General features: G+C 47.3%; 1 protein-coding gene across 4 annotated transcripts in view; it reads right to left on the reverse strand.

Annotated features, from left to right (window-relative positions):
• The window catches only part of LARP1 (La ribonucleoprotein 1, translational regulator), a 1,174,773-nt gene that overhangs the window by 1,008,130 nt on the left and 145,557 nt on the right, over positions 1-21,086 (reverse strand). For all 4 annotated transcript variants that reach the window (XM_069653974.1, XM_069653972.1, XM_069653971.1 and 1 more), the window contains 2 exons: positions 14,793-14,857; positions 13,816-13,881 (listed from right to left, as the gene is read on the reverse strand). In XM_069653974.1, coding sequence (XP_069510075.1) covers positions 13,816-13,881; positions 14,793-14,857 — 131 coding nt within the window. The remainder of the gene's footprint in view (positions 1-13,815; positions 13,882-14,792; positions 14,858-21,086) is intronic.

Raw genomic sequence — 21,086 nt, forward strand, 5'->3', positions numbered from 1 at the left:
CCTGCAGCAGTCCGACAGCTGCACTCCTGCTAGAAGGGCAGCGGTAGGCAAGCCTACTCTTAGAATGCAAGGGGGCGACCAAGAGCAGCCTGTCACATGCTGATGACAAAGCTGTACAAGCTGAGCAATCTGAACATGGAAGCTCTGATATGATATGATATGGTATTTGTAACGCGCCTATACACAAGTGTTTCAAGGCGCGACGAGGCAGGGAGGGAGGGAAACAAGGGGAAAACAGACAAACGATCCTACTAGGCCAGGTGTCATTCAGATCGCGCAAGTGCAGAGGTAAGGGGAAAAGGAGGAAGTGCAGGGGGGAGGAGGTGGGGGGGGAAGTGCAGTACAAGGTAAGTAGCGTAAAAAAAATAAAATAAAATAATAATAAATAATAAATAGAAAGGGCCAGCTGGTGGCAAGTGCGAGGTAAGTGCAGAGCAAGTGCTGGGAAAGGGGCTGTAGGGATACAGTGACAGTCCCACAGTGCAGGGGGAGCCGGGGAGGCAGTGCAGGTGGAGAGTGGCTGGGCCCTGGACCGAGGTTGCTGAGAGTGGCTCAGATGCAGGTTTGAGCTGAGTTCAGTGGGGAGTTAAGCAGGATTAGCAGGGGAGAGGGAGAGAGAAGGCAGAAGCGAAGAGGAAGGTTTTGAGGTGCTTCCGGAACCGGAGATGGTTCTCCTCAAGTTTCAGGGAGGCAGGAAGGCTGTTCCAGAGGGAGGCCCCTGCTGCGGAGAGAGATCTACCCCCAGCTCGTTGCTTCGAGAAACGGCTGACCATGAGGGAGTTGGAGACGGATGAGCGAAGGGCTCGTGAAGGAAGATATTTAGGAAGAGAGAGTTGGAGGTATTTTGGTCCCAGGCCCCAGAAGGCCTTGTGGACAATGCAGAGGGTTTTGAACTTGATCCTCTCGGCCACTGGGAGCCAGTGAAGAGATTTCAGTCCTGGAGAGATACGGTCCCTGGGCTTGAGGCCAAGGACAAGTCTCGCAGTTCTGTTCTGGATAAGTTGCAGAGGGCGGAGAGTGGAGGCAGGCAGATTAAGATAGAGGCTGTTACAGTAGTCCAGCCTTGAGAGAACCAGGGCTCGAGAGACAGTGAGCTTCTGGGGGAAGGAGAGGAAGGGAAGAATACCTCTGAGGAGGTGCAGCTGGTAGTGTGACTTCTTAGAAACGTCAGATATATGAGGAGAGAAGGAGAGTGTGAAGTCGAAGATGACCCCGAGGTTTTTAGCCTTGCAGGTAGGGGCAGGAAGGGGGCCAAGGGAGGCCGGCCAGAGAGCTGCAGGGAAGGAGGGAGTGGGTGTGCCGATGAGTAGAATCTCAGTCTTACTGGCGTTGAGGCAGAGGTCATTGGCGGCGCACCATTCATGGATAGCAGACAGACAGTCGGAGATGAGGGAAGGAGAGGAGGAGGCTGAGGGTAGCCTGAAGATGAGCTGGGTATCGTCTGCATAGCACTGGAAGTAGGGGCAGAGAGCGGCGATGCGGTGGGCAAGGAGTGCCAGATACTGGTTGAAAAGCCAGGGAGAGAGGTTGGATCCCTGGGGGACACCACAGGTGGAGAAAAAGATGTCAGAGAGGAAGGAGCCCATTTGGACCTGGGAGGGTCGATCGGAGAGGAAAGAAGTCAGCCAGGCCAGAGCCTGACCAGTGATACCCAGGTTATCACGGAGACAGTTGAGCAGGATGGCATGGTTGACAGTGTCAAAGGCAGAGGAGAGATCGAGCAGAATGAGAACACAGGGAGTGTTGGTATCGAGGTTCAGGAGCAGGTCCTCACGGATGTTCAGGAGAGCAGTTTCCGTGCTTCTGGCAGCTCTGAAGCCAGATTGATGGTCATGCAGATTACCAACAGAGTCAGCATGGAGGTTAAGCTGGGAGATGGCCAGTTTCTCCAGGAGCTTACCCAGGAAGGGAGTAATGGAGATTGGGCGATAATTGGCCGGGCAGGAGGGGTCGGCAGAGGGTTTCTTGAGGAGGGGGTGCACAAGGGAGTGCTTGAGGGGGGATGGGAAGACTCCAGAGGCGAATGAGTGGTTGCAGAAGTCAGCCAGGGAGTCGATGTGGTCCTTGATGGTTTTGGAGGAACAGGGGTGAACCTGTTTAGACGAGGCTTTCATAGATCGGACTTGTCTGGAGACATCATCAGCAGAAAAAGGTGGAAAAGCAGAGAAGGAGGGTGGAGGGGTGGCTGCAAGAGAGCAAGAGGGAGAGCTGGGAAGAGAGGGGGAAACATTGCCAGCAACAGTTGGCCCAAGTGTTTCCCCTCCTATCTAGAGTGAAGAGCGTTCAGAATAACAAAGTTACGCACCGTAGGGACTACCTTACGGTGAGTCCATAGTCCCCTTTCCCCCATACTTGTGGGACATTGACCTTTGGGACGGGACCAGAGCACCTTTCCAAAAAGAATCAAAAATTAACAATTTGTCCTCTTTTTATGCAGAGTACTGCACGCGGCTGTAACCCTGCCCTCCTGAGCGGCACATCGCCCTTCAGTCCTTTTCCATCGCCAGGTCTGTGACCAATTAAGCAGTAGAGGATGAGGATAATAAGAGGAGACAGCAGGTGGCGTATGGAGGAAAGAGGACTAGGGGTAAGGTGTCACTACGCTGACTGTTATACTCCTTTGTCCCGTCCCCTTTCCTCCATGCTTGTGGGAGAGTCCAAAGCACCCCTCACAGGAATAGGGGTGGATGAAAACTTACTGAAAAAGGTTTTTAAAGGACAGCCTGACCAAATTGAGCATCGGCCCTGGGGCTCAGGTCCAAGCAGTAATGCTTACAAAAAGCTGATGGGGAGGCCCACGTAGCCGCCTTGACAATGGTCTCCCAGGGAACATCCTTTTGAAAGGCAACAGCAGCCGCTTTGCCATGTACAAGATGGGCATGAATGCCCTTTGGAGGTTGAAGGCCCTGAATGGTATAGGCCTGAGAAACAGGAGGCAATCCATCCGAAGATAGTAGCTTTTGAAGCGGGTTGTTCATCCTGACGCAATTCTGACATTCTTGAAATGTAAAAACAGAGCCTTTTAGGGTCCAGTCTATGCAATCTCTACTCTTTTGCCCAAATGAGGAGGAGGGTAGAACATCGGTAATATGATCTTTTGTGACAAGTGAAAGTCAGAAACTACTTTTGAGGGTTTAACCTTAAGAACTACTTTGTCCTTGTAAAAAAGTAGTATACAGAGGTTTGCATGAGAGTAACTCAATAACCCTGCATGCTGATGTTAAGGCCACAAGGACAGTTTTTAATGTTAGAAGCAGGGACAGGAGTGCAGAGGCTCAAAAAGTTAGAAACTTAAAGTACCAGATTTATATCCCAAGTTGGGACATGCAAAGGGACTGGATGGTACACATTAGTAAACCCTTTTAATAATTGAATGATTAATTGAATTTTTAAGTAGGAAACCTCTTCCGAGGAACGCTTGAAAATGGAATGGATGGCGCAGCCAGATATGCTTCAATTGTCCCGATCTGGAGCCCCAGATTGGCTAGATGCAATAGGAAAGAAAACACCATTGGGGTGCCACATTGAAAAGGGTCCACATTCTGATCCCTGCACCAGATACTGAATTTATTCCAACGACATTGTTAGAGATTTAGTTGCTGTCCTTCTGGTGGAAAGTAAAATCTCCATTACATCATCCGGAAGATCCCAATCCTTGTATCTCAACCTCAAACCATGCGTGAAGTTGTGTTTTGATGGAGAACCCGACCTTCCTCTTGCAAGAAAAGATACTCTTTGCGGAAGAGGAAATTGGAGGGCAGATTAACATGTCCAGAAGGTTCGGGTACCACATCCTCCTATCCCAATCCGGGGCAATTAGGATCATGGTTTTCCCAAACTTTCTCAACCTCCTGATTACATGAGGAATCACGGGGTCTGGAGGAAACACTTATAGAAGTGAAAACTTCCAGTCCACCATGAACGCGTCTCCTAGAGCTCCTGAGGAAATTCCCTTGCGCAGGACTGTTCTTATTCCTGTTGACCATGGTCGTGAACAGATCCACTTAAAGGGTTCCCCAAAGGGAGAATTTCTCCAGAATGCTAGCTCCCACTCGTGGGAGACTGCTCTGCCTGCTCAGAGTCTGCCGCCGTGCATGGCTCTCCAGCTAGGTGAACTGCTGATAGACATTGCTTCTCTTATTGCCCAGAACCAGAGCTGCATTGCCTCGCTGCACAGTGGTAGTGATCCTATGCCTCCTCTCTTGTTGAGATGAGGCATGGCCACCGTGTTGTCCATTATCAGGACATTCTTTCCCTGTACACGGGGCAGAAAGGCCTTCAGCGCTAGTCTGATTGCCCTCAGCTCCAATAGGTTGAAGAGTAGTTTGGTCTCCAATGGAGACCAACGACCACTAAATGTCAGATCGCTGGTGTGGGCTCCCCACCCCGTGATTGAGGCGTCCGTCACCGTTACCTCCGGCCATGGTTGCCAAAAAGATTCTCCCTTGAGGATGTGGTCATTGCAAGCCCACCATATTAGATTGAGCGACTGCGCTCAGGACTTGCAAAAGATCCGACATACCCGAAGAATTGGGACCACTGAGTTGTGAGGGCCCATTGAAGAGATCATCCTCAGTCGAGCCTGTGGGACCAGAAAAATGTGTGATGCCATGAGGCCGAGCAACCTTAGAAAATCATAGGCTGGCAGATGCTGTGCATTCTGGAACTTTGTTAACATCTGCAGAATGTGGAGAGCTCTCACCTCGGGAGGTGAGGCTTTGCCCGAGGAAGTATCCAAGACTGCTCCGATAAACTGGAGCTTTTGGGATGGTATCATGTAGGACTTCTTGAAATTGAGAGATAAGCCCAGTTTGTGAAGGAAGTAACAGGTGATCGACAGATGTTCCTGCGCTTGTTCCGGAGAATGCGCTCTGATCAACCAATCGTCCATGTAAGGGTGGACGTCAATCCTCCCCCCTCCTGAGACTCGCTGCCACAACCGCCCTCAGTTTTGTGAAAACCCTCGGGCGGAGGTCAGCCCGAAAGGCAGAGCTCGAAACGGATAGTGAGAACTGCAAACCTCAGGTACTTTGTGCTTGGGATGGATTGGCACATGAAAGTAAGCATCCTGAAGGTCCAATGATACCAAGCAGTCTTGGAGTTGAAGAGCCTGAAGTATCTGAGAAAGGGTTACCATCATAAACAAGTGCCGCAGGAAGGACAAGTTCAAGTCCAAGATGGGTCTCAATCCTCCGTCGTCCATTGGGATGATAAAGTAGGGGGGGAATACCAACCCTTGTTCCTCTCTGCTACAGGTACATGTTCTATTGCACCTTTCTCTAGCAGGGTTAAAATTTCCTGCACAAGGAGCAGATCTGGAAGGACAATTGGTTCCCGGTGGATGGTCCGGAGGCCTTTTTAGGAAGGGAAGGCAGTAACCTTGAGCTTATATCACCAGTGCCCAAGCATCTGAAGTAATGCCCCGCCATTCTTTCAGATGTTGCGAGATTCTGCCTCCCACCGGGGTTGTGTGATAAGGCCTCAGTGACTTGGGGCGGCTGAGGGCAAAGAGGTAGTTCCCGAGGCTGGTTTTGCACTTTTTCCTCGTCCACCACGAGCGACATTCCTTTTACCTCTTTGTATGGCCTGTCCTCTTCCTCTACCAAAATAGTACCGAAAAGAACGACCTCTCCAGGAAGATGAGCCTGAATAAGGTTTGAGGCTGTCGCATAGAGGTGCTAAGATTTGGCTGCCGCTTTTGAGGTCTGCAGTTTTTCTAAGCTTTACTACCAAACGGCCTCAAGCCCTCAAAAGGCATGGAGTAGTCTGGCCTGCACGTCTGGTGCAAACCCAGACTTCCTCAACCACACAAATCTGCGTAGCAGTGCTTGCAGCCATGGATCTGCTACCATCAGCAGTATGCAGTCCAGACTGGAGATATTCCCATTGCCTCTTTTCCGTCTTTGACAATATTCAGGAAGCCTTCCCTTTCGGAATATGATCAGCCGCCGCAATGCAGTCCCACAAGGTATGGAGTGAACCTGGCCAGGGTATAGGTGACATTTGTAGACTTGAGCCATGCTACCAGAGGTAAAAACCTTACGGGCCCAAGCATCCACCTTCTTATCCTCTCTATCCAGGGAATGACGAAGTTGCTGCCTGAATAACCAGACTTTCTGGAGTGGGATGCCTCCTCAAGTAATTGGGGTCAGAACTTGCAGGAAAATTACTGTTGACTGCAGAAGCAGCATCAGGAACCTCCCAGTTTTTTTCACTGTTCTCTGAAGTGCCCTATGGAATGTGAGAACTGGGTCCTTCTGGGGGCCCTGGTCAAGTATATCAGTCATATCATCCTGATCAAATATTATGATCTACCCCAGCCCATGTATTCACAACCCTATCCATCAAACTCTTGAATCTGCATGTTCTGCAGGGTCAAGTTTTGCAAACTCTAGCTCTGGTGACGCATCAATGCCACTAGCAGATTGAAGGGTGTTAGTTCTCATTTTCGATTCTGGATCGATTAATTCTTGTGGAACCTCTGGTACCATATTGCACTCCAAAGGAGAAACTTCTTCTGAGGCACTTTCTTCATATAGAAGACAGACTTGAAGTCTGACTTCGGTAAAGGAGTAAATCTCAAACAGTAAAGGAATCAAAGGAATCTTCGATGGTATCGAAGGAATCTAAGGCACCGATGACTTCGACAGGTGTCGAAAACTGATGTCAAAGCCGATGCCGTCGACAGTCAGAGGGCTTTGACTACTTTTGTTTTGTCGTGTTGGGGAACTCGATGAGGCCAACGATTGACGGCAACTCAAGATTTACGATGTTCACCTTTACTACTGGATCATTCCAGAGTAGTTCCCGACTTCCCTGTGTCATCCAACTGAGCGACCGGGGTCTGGCTCTTTTGAAGTTTTAGGGGGTTGAGGCCGCATTCTCCAAGACCATCTTCCTTCTAAATTCATCCCATTTCTTGGGGAATCCGACATCTTACCAATTCGGTAGACCTTTTAGAGTGAGATCTACGTCTCCTTTTAACGTTCTTTGATGAACGTCTCGATCTACTGCTTGATCGATACCCCTTAGACTGTACGGCGATGAGAGTCCTTCGAATCGCTCGACTATTTGACGAGGCCTTGGAAGCTTCCTGCTCCCCCACCCCCACCAGTTTACCTTCTCTCACGAAGGGCCTTCTCCGTCATCAACTGACAGGAGCCAAAGTGGCCGGTTCGAAGGTCTGAACCTAGGCACCAAAAACAAACCTGGTGAGGGTCTGTAATCGACATTTTCGATCTGCAGGCGATACATTTTTTTGAAGAAAATGTTGACGCACCCCGCTCACGAGAGCAAAGCAATCAGAAAAACGGAACTGAAGCCAATGTGCACAGCACGAGCTACTTATATCGATGGCAACGTCGACACGGTACTTAGCCAATTGAGGGACATAGACGCCACGACTTTGTGCACAGCACCCTCTGTCGAGAAAAACTTTCCTAAAGCAGCGAACCTCATAAAATGAGGAATACGAATATCATAAGATGAGGAATATGTGTGAAGATACAATCCCTTCGAATGCTTATTTTGGAGACCAGAAGAGGTCTTGACATTGGAAATAGCTTGTGCTTAACCCCGATGGAAGTTAATTTAAGGTAGCAAATGGTCTACAAAAAAAAAACTTTAACCCCTCCACACTATTTTGCAATCTTTCATTTCTTGTAGATAACTTTGCCCTGAAGTTCAGTGGGTTGACCACCTTTGTGGCGCTTCTGTCCTTCTGTGCTCCAATTATCTTTTGATAACCGGAATCTTCGGTCTTAAGTTAGAAGGAAAAAAAAATTGAGCCACTTGGGTTTGCTGTCAAACTAAAGGAAAGGTTGGGAGTTATAACCTGTAAATACATTAGCTTAATTAAAGTCCTCTATGGAGATTAAGGATGCACCTTAATTTGTTTCGTACATATGAATTGGAACAAGGCTGCAAATATCTAGAGATGCCAGATTATAACCTGCAAAACTGGAACATGTGTGGAGAGTTAATACTTTTCTCAAAAAGCACATTTTTCAATTACAAGACTTGTACATAAATATTTTATCAAAATAATTTTAGCACATTTTAAATGGAAAACAAATTCATTGATTTGACAGCTATTGAGGATTTTTCCAAATCACTGCTCTGAACCTCATTAATTTATTGTATTTATATAGCGCACCAGGCCCATGGGCATCTGGGCACATTTGAGGTGACAAAGTAAACATACAGAGTATTAACCTAGTATCATACAGGCATGTCAAGGTACAAATAAGTAATTACGTGACTGAGGCAATTACAGTGCAGGTGTCAGACAATGCTTCAGTGGCAATACATAGGTAAGTTGAATAAGTCTTGGTCAATTAGCCATGATTTAGCTTTGTTCTTGAAGGCTAAGGAAGGCTCTTGTCTGAGCGAAAGGGGCATGGAGTTCCAGAGTTTTAAGACAAGAACCGGGAAACTAGCCCCTCCTGACTTCTGAAGTTTAAATCTGGGTATAGATAAGCAGTGGGTTTGGGCTCATCTGTGGTCGGCTGGATATTTGCCTCGAGAATCGAGTGGTAATGTAAAGAGGTGCATCATTAGTCAAGCATTTGTGACTGCCAGGTGTTTGAGAGCAACTCTTTGAGAAACAGAAAGCCAGCGCAGGTTTTGTCATGTGTCAGCTATATGTTGGTTCCTAGGGAAGTTCATCGCAGCCCTGCTGTTGTGGTTGGATGACCTGGCGCTTGCTAAGGTTGCAGTGACTTGTTCCAAGATAGAGAGCATTACAGTACTCTATCTTGAATAAGATTAGTGCTCTTGCGAGAATAATGCAGTTGGCTGTGTTGATGAAGGGTCGACAGGCGGTAATCAGTTTGCAAGTGTATGTAGAGGCTGAAACCAAGGCATTAGTTTGTCTCGTGAGTGATAAGGCAGAGTCAAGGTAGACTAATGTTTTGGCATCATTCGAAACCTTGATGTTGCCATCAATGATGAAGGATTTGATTGAGTGGTTAAGTCTGCCAAGTCGGTAGGTAGAACCTAGGATTAGGAGCTCAGTCTTATCATTAAGACAAAGTTCATGTTGGGCCATCCGGGCCTAAATGTCCAGGTACACCTCATTGAGCGCTTTGTGTCAGCTGCATGGTCTCCCGCTATAGGGATGAGTATCTGGGTGTCATCTGCATAATTAGTGTAGATGACCCCCAAATAATCAAGGATATCAAAAAGAGGTTTAGTAAACACGTTGTAGAGCGTGGGGGAGCCACATGACCCTTGTGGGACTCTGCACAATACTGGTGAGGGGGAACAGCGGAGGGGGGGAAAGACTACTTTGGTCTGGTGTGATATTTGAATTGTTTAAGGTTTGCTGTAAACCATAACAAACAAATGTCACCAGCACAAGTAAAGTTAAATGGCTTAGCAAACTATACATCCTAGTGTCTCTTAATGACATAACCATGGTAAAGAAATCATTTTGCAAAAATGGCTTCAGTAACATTACACTTTTCAAAGAGCAACATTTTTTTCCCCCCCCCCATTTCAATTTTGGTTAAAAGCCGAGTTTGGGCCCATGAGCCGTTTACAAAAAGCAAACCTCTTTCAGATGACGTGATGTAAACAAAGCAGTCCAGCTGTGTAATTTAGTTAGGCAAATAAAAGAAATCTAAATTTGTAATTCATTAGCAGTGTCAATTCTAGGCCCATAGACTAGTTTTAGCCATTGTCGGTGTTTGCAGGTTATTTAATGGCTGGGCCATCAAGACCTTTGGTATCAGCTGGATCCTCCAAGCTATGCCCACACCTGGAGCGAGGTGGCCAACTGCTTCTGTGATATCTGCTCCTTTCTTGTACAGCTGGTTTAAAGGCTCATCACTTGCCAGTTTTCCCGGTTAGCCGATCCTAAAAAAAGGCGTGGTCGTTCATTCAAAACATTATGCTGGGTGTCCTGTTCGCTTAGCACAGAACTGAAGATTCAGCTTTTGAGATCAAACATGTTAATATTTCTTGCATTTAAGCCAATTTGGCGTACTTCCACACATTTAATCTGGTCACAATTCTCTTCCATCATGACAGCCTAGACCAGTGCTGCCAGCTTCTCAAAAACTTTCTCAAACACCACCATGTATTCCATCAAAGGTTAGCATAAGTAACTTCAGATAAGGATGTGTGTAACCCTTTCCCCCCCTCCAATAATTATTCCAGCCAGTTAGCATCTGCTTATGACTGATCGTGCACGATCAAACATTGTTTCCACGAGTGCATATTTCAATATTGATTTCTTATCAGCTAATCAGTTCGGTAACATGGAGTGGTTAAAGTGAGAATTAAAAGGATTGTACCATTTAAGGCTGTGCTATGCACAAGAATGTTTTCAGTTCCTTACAATGCATAATATCAGACTAAAACATTTGGCCATGCTTTTGAATCTTCACAATAAAAACAAGAGAAACAGACTACCACGTTCATTTTGATAAAGCACGAAGGAGAACTTTCACAAAATGAACTGTTTGCAAATGCCAGCTAGGAAGGAGTACTGAGAAGGGGCTGTTTTTTATGCACTTTAAAATTAGAGCTCTAAAGTCAGCACCCTTAGTCGATTCCAGTGAAAATACGTTTTAGCATGCTGTTGAATGAAAAGGCACTGTTGTACCCGTCAATCAATGCAATTAACTCAAAACGTTAATGTGAAAGGTTTCTCATGGATCCTCTGAAGACAGTGAGGCTCGTTTTATTTAGTCTCGGGCGTGGCGAGGAACAGTGGGCAAAACTATGCAATGCATTGAATGCCCCAATTTCACTTCCTATGTCAGGATACCAGAGCTCTAATGAGTGCATTTTCTACTTTGAATTCGATTGCCAATAGTGGCACTTTATCCTTATTAAAATACGTCCTTTCCCCTTAAAGTTTCTCTTGAGATCAGGCAGCAATAGAAGTTCTCCTTTGCGACTGCTCTGTTGCCAACGGATTCGAAAATATCACTGACCTTCGTGGGTAGGGGTAGGCTCCTATGTGCATAGTTTCCCATTTTATGTGCGTATTATTTTACGCCCTATTTCTTGGTGGCCACATTTTCCTGTTTTCGTGGAGTAAAATCGGAAGTATTTATGCCTCCAAGCTATAAGGCCTTTAAGTGGAATGTTTGCTTGCATTCATTTTAGTTATTATTCCTTACGGAAAATAATGCATCTGGTCATTTTGCCCACCACATCCGTTCCAAGTTAATGTTTTTTCCACAATCTTATGAAACAATTTCTGCCCGTCTCCAAGCAGCGACCACTAATGAACAGCCACAACTAAAGCTATTTATTCTGAGCATACGTTTTGTCTATCCACATTTCTCTGCATTTAAGTATTTTTGCAAGGTACAGTGGCAGAACTGGAAGTATTGGATTAGCTCTGATATTTTTGCCTAGTACTGTAACATACACCTTTTATACAGAAATGTAAAAAATTGCAGTTGTCCGAAAGAAATTCCCGGCCAAACTCAGAGATGATCGCTCACTAACTGTGCATGCTCATAAAGTGGCTTACCTTGCTAGTCCGTTGTCCACAAGGAAAATTGTGCTAAAGCCAACCATTAGCGGCGTGGTTAGTGATTGCAAACGACTGGAAACAAGCCTGCCATTGGTGGTTGGGTGGCTCCGTAAGTTGTGGACATAGTGGCAGCGGAGTGGATATGAAGATCCGGGGGGGGGGGGGGGGGGGGGGATTTCAGGGGGAATGGGGAGAACCCATACGCATTTCTAAAAAGTGACTTTATACAACAATGGTGTCCTCGGAATATGCGAGTATTGGACATTAAGTGAGACGCATCCTGAGGTGCCCCAGAAACAACAAAACGATTTCCAAAGGTGGACAATGTGGTTGTGCGATTCTGTTGGGGGTGTAGGGTGGAGTGGGTGGGAGGGGATGAAACATTTTATGATAATGCCAATAAACAACATTTAAAAAAAATACTTCTGGTACTCTTAGAAGGCCACTAAACCGAACCTTAACAGCCAGTGAATATTAAGGCCCACCCTTTGTCATCCCCAGCCAAAGTGGCAACAGCATTCCTATCTAACATTACCGGTAATCAGGAAAACCAGATGTCCTGCTAATTTGGCAAGTGAGAAAGTTAAAGAATGCTGTACCTCACACAAAGTAGGCATTTATTTAGCACAACACTTTAAATGGCACGCACTTTTCAAAATAGTGCAGTACATGCACTTGCTTGAGAGCCATTACTCATTCCCAGAACATCTGCAGACTTGAACATTTTACACATGAAGCTTCAACTAAGGAAATAACTGAGTCTGTATTGAAGCCAGTCTAAGCAAACAGGAAATATAAAGTGGAGCAATCTGAAGACTGAACAAAATCTCATTCAAGAATGAACTATGACTTTAAAAAGGAGCCTAGCAGGAACAGTGGCAGATCTAAACTACGACCCACTTCAGAGTAAATGGAGGTATATCACAATCTCCAGTTAGTACAAACAGATTCCGCCAGATCAACTCTACAATCACCTGCGGTGTCCCAAAAGGTTCCATAGTCTCCCCGTGGTCTTGATCTTTACATGGAACCGCTTGGAAACCTCACTACACAACATCCAATACGTATAGAACACACAGCTCCACCTCAAGATAGTCTTCATTAAAGCCATAGACAGGCTCAAGGCCCGCCTCCAAGCCAATCATGGATTTTCCAGTACTTCCCTGAAGCTCAATCCTACAAGACTGAATTCCTACTGCTGGCCAACACCAACCACCCAGACATCGAGACATCAAGACCATGCTCGCTGCTCGAGCGCTTCACAACCTAGCTGGCTACCTGTGCCAAGTCGCTTGGGTTGGACTTCAACATAGCCCTCCTTCAAACAGCACATCGCAAGGACGACCCAAACTGCTTGGTACCAACTTTCTCTTGCAGAAAAATCAAGCCCTTCATCCCAGAAAACTCAGTCCAAGATTTGGGTCCTCTTCCATGTAGATTGTGGCAATGCCCTTTCAAAGGCCTTCCTACGACTATGCTGGCACCTTCGATTTGTCCTGCATACTGCAGCATGATCCAAGCGTCTTCGCAAATTTGTCCACTAATCACCAAACTGAACAGGTGGCATCTTCCAATCCTGCGCATCATGTACAAGACAGTCACCCTGAAATCACAAAGCTCATGCTGAGAAACTGAGTAGTATAAGCTCAGAAGTGGCAAGTACACGTGCAGACTTTAACGCTGCCGTTGCTGGAAAGAGATAGAAGACTGGCAGGTCTACCGCCCCCAGACTCTGGAAACTCAAACAAAATCAGACTCCTTGATTCTACGGCTCAGCAAGGAATTCAAACTTCAAAAATGGCTCCTCTTCAACACCTAGGTCCACACCCTACCTGAGACTGGGTGATCTGATCCCCACTGTTTCCTACCCGGGTTGCTTCTAGAGCCCTTGCTGACAAACCAGTCCCCCCCTCTCTCCCCTGTTAGCTCCTACTTCATTGTTTCACTGCTTCCCCCACCCTGTTCTTTCCCTTATGATTTAAAGTGCTACATTGCTTCCTGTAGCCAAGTCTGCCCTCAATACTCCACTGAAACTGCCCAACTAAATGGCAATTTGTAATATATGGTAATCCAGAATAATCAAGATCGGCAATTGAGCATGATGAACCTAAAAGAGAAAAACTAGACCAGAAGAACCCATCAGCGGATGGTAAGATTTCAAAACCAATATGCAGTACGATTACACAGAACGGCCTAGCATCCCATTCCCCATCAAAAACATGCAACCATAAAGTCTCAGATCTCCATCTGAGAAAAAACTCCCAACAAAAAGTCTGTCTCAGCAACATCACTCCTTGAAGAAACAGTCTTTCGAATCTCACCGGGATACTCTTGTGAGCAATCTCTCCAGGCGTTGGCCAGTTTGTGGCATCACCAAAATCGCCAACCTATGAAAGCAAAATCAAAATGTTAATGCAAGACAGAGCTTAAATTTAACAAACTACAGTTTCTTCTGGACAGTAGTGAACCAGCTATAACAAGGAAACCAGATTGGTCTTTGGGGTTCCCCCAATTATTTTGTAATAGACTTAAATGGGCACAGATCTAGCGTTGGTAAGGAAACAGGCTTTACAAACATAAGTGGGAACATGGTATGGGAAGCATAAAATAAAGGAGCAGGGAGCGAAGAGTGGGCAGTTTAATCGTGGTTGCTTGTTTATCCATTGCTTGTAAACAATGGGCGATCAGATCATCAGCCTCAGGGAGGGTGGGGCGTGAGGATCTAGGTGTTAAGAGCTATTCCTTGAATGAGTGTCTAGAGATCATTCAGTCTTAATTTGAATCTTACAAAAGGTCTAGATTAAAAATAAAAATGACCAACCAACACTAAATGTCACCGTTCCATGATCCAGCCTAGTTCAGCCAAGTTGAAGCTACACCAAAAGTACAGAGACCTGCAAATTAGAGCATATGCATGCATACCCAAAATAAAAGTAATTTTGCAATAGTCTGGAACACAGAATGGTCTGTATCCATGTTCTCCGATTAGCAAATTCAATTGGCAACATCTTGCACTTGCTACAAAGCCTGAGTTTTGTCTCAGTATTTCTAATTGATACCATCAAAACTTAATACTCATTTTCTTTAAATTTCACTGAACAGGTTTTCATATTCGGTAACCATTTATTTCGAAAAAAGCAACAAAAGAATGTAGGAGTACAAGGCATTACTACAATCAGAGCATAGAGCAATGTTCATTTCTAGTATGAAGAATACTTTGTGGCATGGTGGTCTACATTCTCCAGCATTTCATGAAGGGGACCAAGAAGCTAGCTTCTGTAACAAATATGGCCAGTACCTTGCTTCCTTTCCTGGTGCGAGGAGGGTTTCCAGCTTTCACCACTTTAGTTGGCAACAAGGGCTCTGTACAAAACAAAGTTAAACAAATGTTTAGCAATTAATTTCTTGCCTGTATAAACGTCTTTACATAATGGCAAATATTGTGTGTTACACAAGTTCAAACTACTTGCCACTAAAATATATAAACTACCAAAAGTACCCAAGAACCAATTAGGACAGTTGATCAACCCGCTACATCTGCAGCGCTCAATCAGCATGCATGCTCTGCTTCGCTGTTTATAAACCAGGGGGGGGATACAAGGTAAAAGTAAATAATGGAGCAAACCTGATATAAATACCATCTTAACGCGAAAAGAGCTCCGAGGGGTTTGGTAATTACAATTACTAGGGTATCAGAAGTGTACCACTCATTTCATTCCACCAGATCTATGGTAATGCGCCTAAAGTATTCAACCAGACACTCTAAAACCCAACACAAGTTCAAAAAACATGTCTAATACATTCAAAGGACAGATTAAAAAATTATAAAACAGTGGCGAGTGCCTAATAAAGTGTCCTACGCTCATCACCCATCAGGTGATTACTAAGTGCAAATATTATAGTCAGATGATCAAAGAGTAAATGTACAACAATGGCAAAGAATTAATGAAGTACATTTTGTAAAACAAAGATCACAATTGTTATCCACAATAGAGTGCCTAATTGATAAGTAACTAATGGCTATGTAGGGTACAAATACCTGCATTACATATGGCGTTATCTGGGGGTCTATCACAACACTTGGTCTGGTGTTGTCCTATAACACGTTTCATTCCTCTAGACTGAAAATTTCAGGTCATTGTAGGAACTTCAGGGTTAGAAAACCAATAATGCGGCCCCAACCTGGTCTAACATGTGGTGACTAAAAAATAATGCTCATAACACTATGGTAGACCGTTTCTAACATGGAGTCTCCTCAAGTGGCTTTCCAAAGAGGTACTGGAAATTAAGCACTTCCTCCGTCTGTTTCTCTTAGTGAAACGTAATACCCTAGCATAAGTCCAGACTACAAAATCAGAAAGGAGCCTAGTTAGGATAAGGGGCCTTTTGAGTAAATCACATTCATTGTACAATATGTGAAAGATACTCGAGATGCTTACCGTATATGGTTTCCAGTAATGTATCTACTGGATGACAGTGGCAGTCATGATATCCCCAAGGACACATGTTTGCACACCAATGGCGCTGGTTCATGTGTAGTATATTCGAAGAGAATCAAAGAATCACTTACTTAACATGAATGTTCAAATGGACATTTCAGGTAGTATAGTCAAAAGTGTACCTCGTGGAAAGGTATACATCTAGGGTTTCTAAAAATCAGTGGAGGCTCCTGCAGTAATAAAAGGGCAGGGCGCAACTTTAATGACAAGTCTAGTTTCTCATTTGCATCATGAAATAACCGACGTTGAGAAACCTATAAGAGAAACAACCCAATGTGGCAAGAGAACCTATTACTTAATCTGAATATCCGAGTCTATTCATCAAGACACAAGTAGGGACTACTCATTTAAACTGGCAATTCGTGCTTCTCCAAAAAGACTGGAGTAACGGATACTTAGTGTAACCGCTAGATAACGCATGCCCCATCTCGGTTGCGAGGTTGTCTGTCGCCGGCTCAGGCTCCATCGCGCTCATTAGAAAGGATAACGTTCCAACAGTGGCGAAGAATGCTTAAACCTAGTACTCGTAAGCAGTTAAAACCTGCAATGAGAATGCATCTGTGCATGGTATAGAGATCTCAACACGGTTAGGAAGTTGCCTAGGTGCGGTTCAATGTGCAAGCTTACAAATTAAGTGTCAGGGTGATTAACGACCTAAGGGTGAGTCAGTGTCATATGGATAGGAAGGAACAAATTACTTACCTGTAACTGTTCTCCAGCATGGGTCTGGCATGGATTCACATGTTCATGAATATTCCCTGTCGTCAGGCTGGGAATCCTCGGTATAGAAAAAAAAAATCAGCATCAGTTTCGTTTCTGATCTGTCTTTCTTAGTAGTAACCAATCACTGGTCTCTGGGTCATACTGCCCCCAGCCAATGACTGCCCTCTCCCTAAGCCCCCAGCAGCCATCCTCAGATTTGGTAGCACGTAAAGTGGCAGTATGACCAAGTGAAGAGCCGCAGAGGGGTAGGCGGGCGGGTTCGCATGTGAATCCATGCTGGAGAACAACAGTTACAGGTAAGTAACTTGTTCCTTCTCCAGCATGGGGGTCTGGCATGGATTCACATGCTCATGAATAAGAATACATAGCAGTACACATGCACAACCACGGGAGGTGGCAACAGGCTCAACATTAAGCAATACAACAACTCAACATTAAGCATCTCTTACCTCCTCACCAGGCTCACCTTAGGCGAACAGGTTGCGCAGCACTGCTTGGCGACTCCTCCCTGGAGTCCCGATCGACGCAGTAGAATCTTGTGAAGGTGTGCGTCGACCTCCACGTCGCAGCCCTGCAGATGTCCAGCAGGGGCACACCAGACAGGAACGCCGTGGTAGCAGCGATCGCTCTGGTCGAGCTGGGCAGCGGTCGGTTTGCCAACCAGTGACAGTGCATGATGCAGCCGGAGAGCCATCTGGAAATGGAAGTCTTCGAGAGAGCCTTCCCTTGATTCACAGTCCCAAAGTTCACAAACAGCTGTGACGTCTTCCGAAAACTTTGTGCGGTCCACGTAGAACTTCAACGCTCTAGCTACATCCAGCGAGTGCAAAGTCCTCTCGGCCGGCGACGAAGGCGACGGGAAGAAAACTGGCAACACCAAGGGCTTGTTGAGGTGGAAGTCCGACGGCACCTTGGGCATAAAGGATGGGTGTGTCCTCAGCACCACCCTCGTGTCATGAAAAGTCAAGTACGGAGGCTTGCAAGATAGGGCATGGATCTCTCCCACTTGTCGTGCAGAGATGACCGTCTTCCATGACAGGAATTTCAAAGGCCCCGAATGCATAGGCTCGAATGGGCCCCCCCCCCCATGAGCTTGGTCAGCACCACATTAAGATCCCACGCCGGGGCAGGAGCCTTCACCGGCAGGAATGATCGGAATAGTCCCTTCATGAATTCTTTCACCAGGCGATGAGACCACAAGGACGCCCGTCCCGTAGTCCTGGTATATCGGGAGATTGCAGCCATATGTATTTTGATGGAGGCGTGAGCCAGTCAAGCTTTGGCCAGCGACAGTAGGTAGGGCAGTACTTGAGGGGACGTAATCCGCAGAGGGTTAATCTTCTGTGCACGGCACCAGACAGAGAACCTCTTCCATTTATGCCCGTAGCACGAGAGTTGAAGACGCCCTGGCCTTTGCAAGAACCTCTGCAGTCGGCCGGGATGTCGTACCCTCCAAACTCTAGTGCTGCAGGAGCCAGGCCTGCAAGTTCAGCGACTCCGGGTTGTGGTGGAGAATGGCGCCTCCTCTGGAGAGAAGGTCTGCGTCCGTCGGCAGCTTGACTGGTGGGGACATTGACAAGTCCAGAAGGTCCGGGAACCAGATCTGTCTCGTCCACGCCAGTGCGACGAGGATCATCCTGCACCGGACCTCTTGAGCTGGTTGATGAGCCGGAGGAGCAACGGCAGCGGAGGGAATGCATAAAGAAATAGGCCGTCCCAAGGGAACGAGAAAGCATCGCCCATGCACCTCGGCTGGGGGAACCTGCTGGCGAACCTCCGGCACTTGGAATTCATTGCCGTTGCGAAGAGATCGATTTGGGGTTCGCCCCATCGTCGGAAGAGTCGATCCACTTGATTCTGGCATAGTTCCCACTCGTGGTACGAGCACAGCTCCCTGCTGAGTGAGTCGGCGATCGTGTTTTTTATTCCTGCCAGATGAAGAGGCACCAGAAACATCCCTTGGGCGACGGCCCAATGCCACAGATCTTGGGCTTCCTTGGATAGGGCCGGGGACCTGGTTCCGCCCTGCTTCCGGATGTAGATCATCATGGTGGTGTTGTCGGTGAAGATCCTCACCACCTTGCCCTTGAGGGACAGAAGAAAAGACCAGAGGGCCCAGAACACCGCGCGGAGCTCCAAGATGTTGATGTGGAGCTCAGATGCCCTGGAAATCATGGCATGAAAGGATCCAATCTCGTCGGGCAGGGACACCCAAGCAGGGGGGGACGGGGGACACGTCCCGTCGTCGCCTCCGTCGTCATCTGTACCTGTCGTAGCCATGTCCGTGCCTGCATCATCCCTGTGGGTAGTATACCCGGGGGGGAGAGGGGGCAGAGCAGGCCGCAGAGGTGGGAGAGGTGGCGTAGGATGCGTCCACTCTCCGAAGGTCCTGGCTCCGGTTACCCCGTCGGGTCTGGCTCAGGTACCTCCGTCAGGGGAAGGGGCAACCTTGTCCTCATCTCCGAGTATAAGGACTGAATCGCTGACAAACTGGCCACGAGGTGTCCTGCGGCGCCGGAAACTATGGGCGTGAAGGCTCTGGAGGAGCCTCGTCAGTGACGTCGTCACTCGTCGTCCCTCTCGTCAACGCCCTAGTCGTCGCCCTTGTCGTGATCCCTCCCGATGGGCTGGGCCTCTTCCACAACTTCGATTAGCTCTTCAGAGGTCGTGTGTATCCATGATGGCCACCAGCCCCTCCCCCACCTTTTCCAACAAGGACTTTGTGGGGGTCTTCTCAATGGGCCTGAAAGACGATTGCCTCCGCGGTGGCAGGGACACTCTGGGTCCTGAGGGCGCCTCCACAGGCTGAGCTGGGGGGGGGGGGGGGTCCGAGCCTCGCTCCCCCTCTGCTGGAATCTTCAAGATCGACCGGGGCCACTCCAGAAGCTTTGCCGGGTTCTCAGACTTCCTCTTACCCGAGCCAGAGCGTTGGCTCGTGGTTGATGGCGCCGGGGAGGATGTGCCCTGCCTCGCAGCCAAGGAGCCCGACCATTCGGCGCTCCTGGTGCCCGCGGACTCGCGGTGCTTAGCCTTTTGTTGGGCCCCCGTCGCCGGGGCACCCTCACAGGACTTAGAAGACCGCTCAGACTTTCTTCTCGCCTGACGGGCTCTTCCCTTCCAGCCAGTTGGCGAGACGGAGGTGGCGATCTTTCATGGTCCGCTCCGACATGTTCCCACAAAACGCACAGTCCTTCTCCTTGTGAGTCTTGTCCTCATGGAGACAAGAGGTCATAACGAATGCTCGTCCTCCTTGAAAACATTCTGAAGCTGGCATCCAGGGCAGGTCCTGAACAGCTTCCCGGGCGTCGAGCTTCCTTTCTCCTGGGCCATGTCCAGGGTAGGCCTCGGAACTTCTGGAATCCTCCAAAAGCGCAACTCGACGAAATCTTCACCCTTGAGGGGCATCGAAAACTCCAAAACTGATCCCCGTTGATCGGATGTAGAAACGGTGGAGCTTGAGGCTCTATTTAACCGAAAAGAGAAAAATCTCCTGAAAAGCATGAAAATGCAGCAAAAGCTCGAGAGCTACAGCACGAAGACTCCCAACACTTGAACATGTGGTAAAAGTCTGAGGATGGCTGCTGGAGGCGGGGCTTAGGGAGAGGGCAGTCATTGGCTGGGGCAGTATACTAAGAAAGACAGATCAGAAACGAACCAGATACTGATTTTTTTTTCTATACCGAGGATTCCCGGCCTGATGGGGAATATTCATGAGCATGTGAATCCATGCCAGACCCCACGCAGGAGAAGCTAGTCTTGTAGAGTAATTAAACAAAGCAGAATGGACAAGCTTGTAAGTTTGTCTTACCGTATTGCATTAGTCCATATTAGCGAAGTAACAAAGGTGTATGTATACCCTGAACTCCGAGGGGAAGGCTGCTGTGCATCAAGCCAATCTTTTATATGGTGAGAGCGTAACACGACGGAACTTCATTCACTGATGCACACCGCCGAACTGTGCTTGCTGGTAGAAATCGAAAAGGGAAAGCCAGAAGGGTGCCGTGTGACATGTAGATGCAGTTCGCCATCTTGGAATGCATTCTATATGGGATACATTACTCACCGTAATCGTATTTCTGATGCTTGTATCAGCTTCGATTCACATGCTGTGCATAGGCCGACATCTAGTGGAAACTGCAGATTATTACCGTTTGTTCTTCTAAACTAAAAAAGGTGTCGAACTAGGGCGTGCCAGTGTGACATCCACTGTACCCATGATCCCTCACGCATGTAGGACCCTCAGCTTGTATTTTTTCTGACATGAGGTAGCATGAGTACAGATGATCCAAGCAGATAGAAGATAGGTAAGATAAGACTACAAGCATCCATGCGCCTTCTCTCAGAGGTGAGAAAGGGCAGGCAGGCACATG

This window comes from Ambystoma mexicanum, chromosome 3q, assembly GCF_040938575.1.
Source record: "Ambystoma mexicanum isolate Mex_15411 chromosome 3q, UKY_AmexF1_1, whole genome shotgun sequence".
NCBI lineage: Eukaryota > Metazoa > Chordata > Amphibia > Caudata > Ambystomatidae > Ambystoma > Ambystoma mexicanum.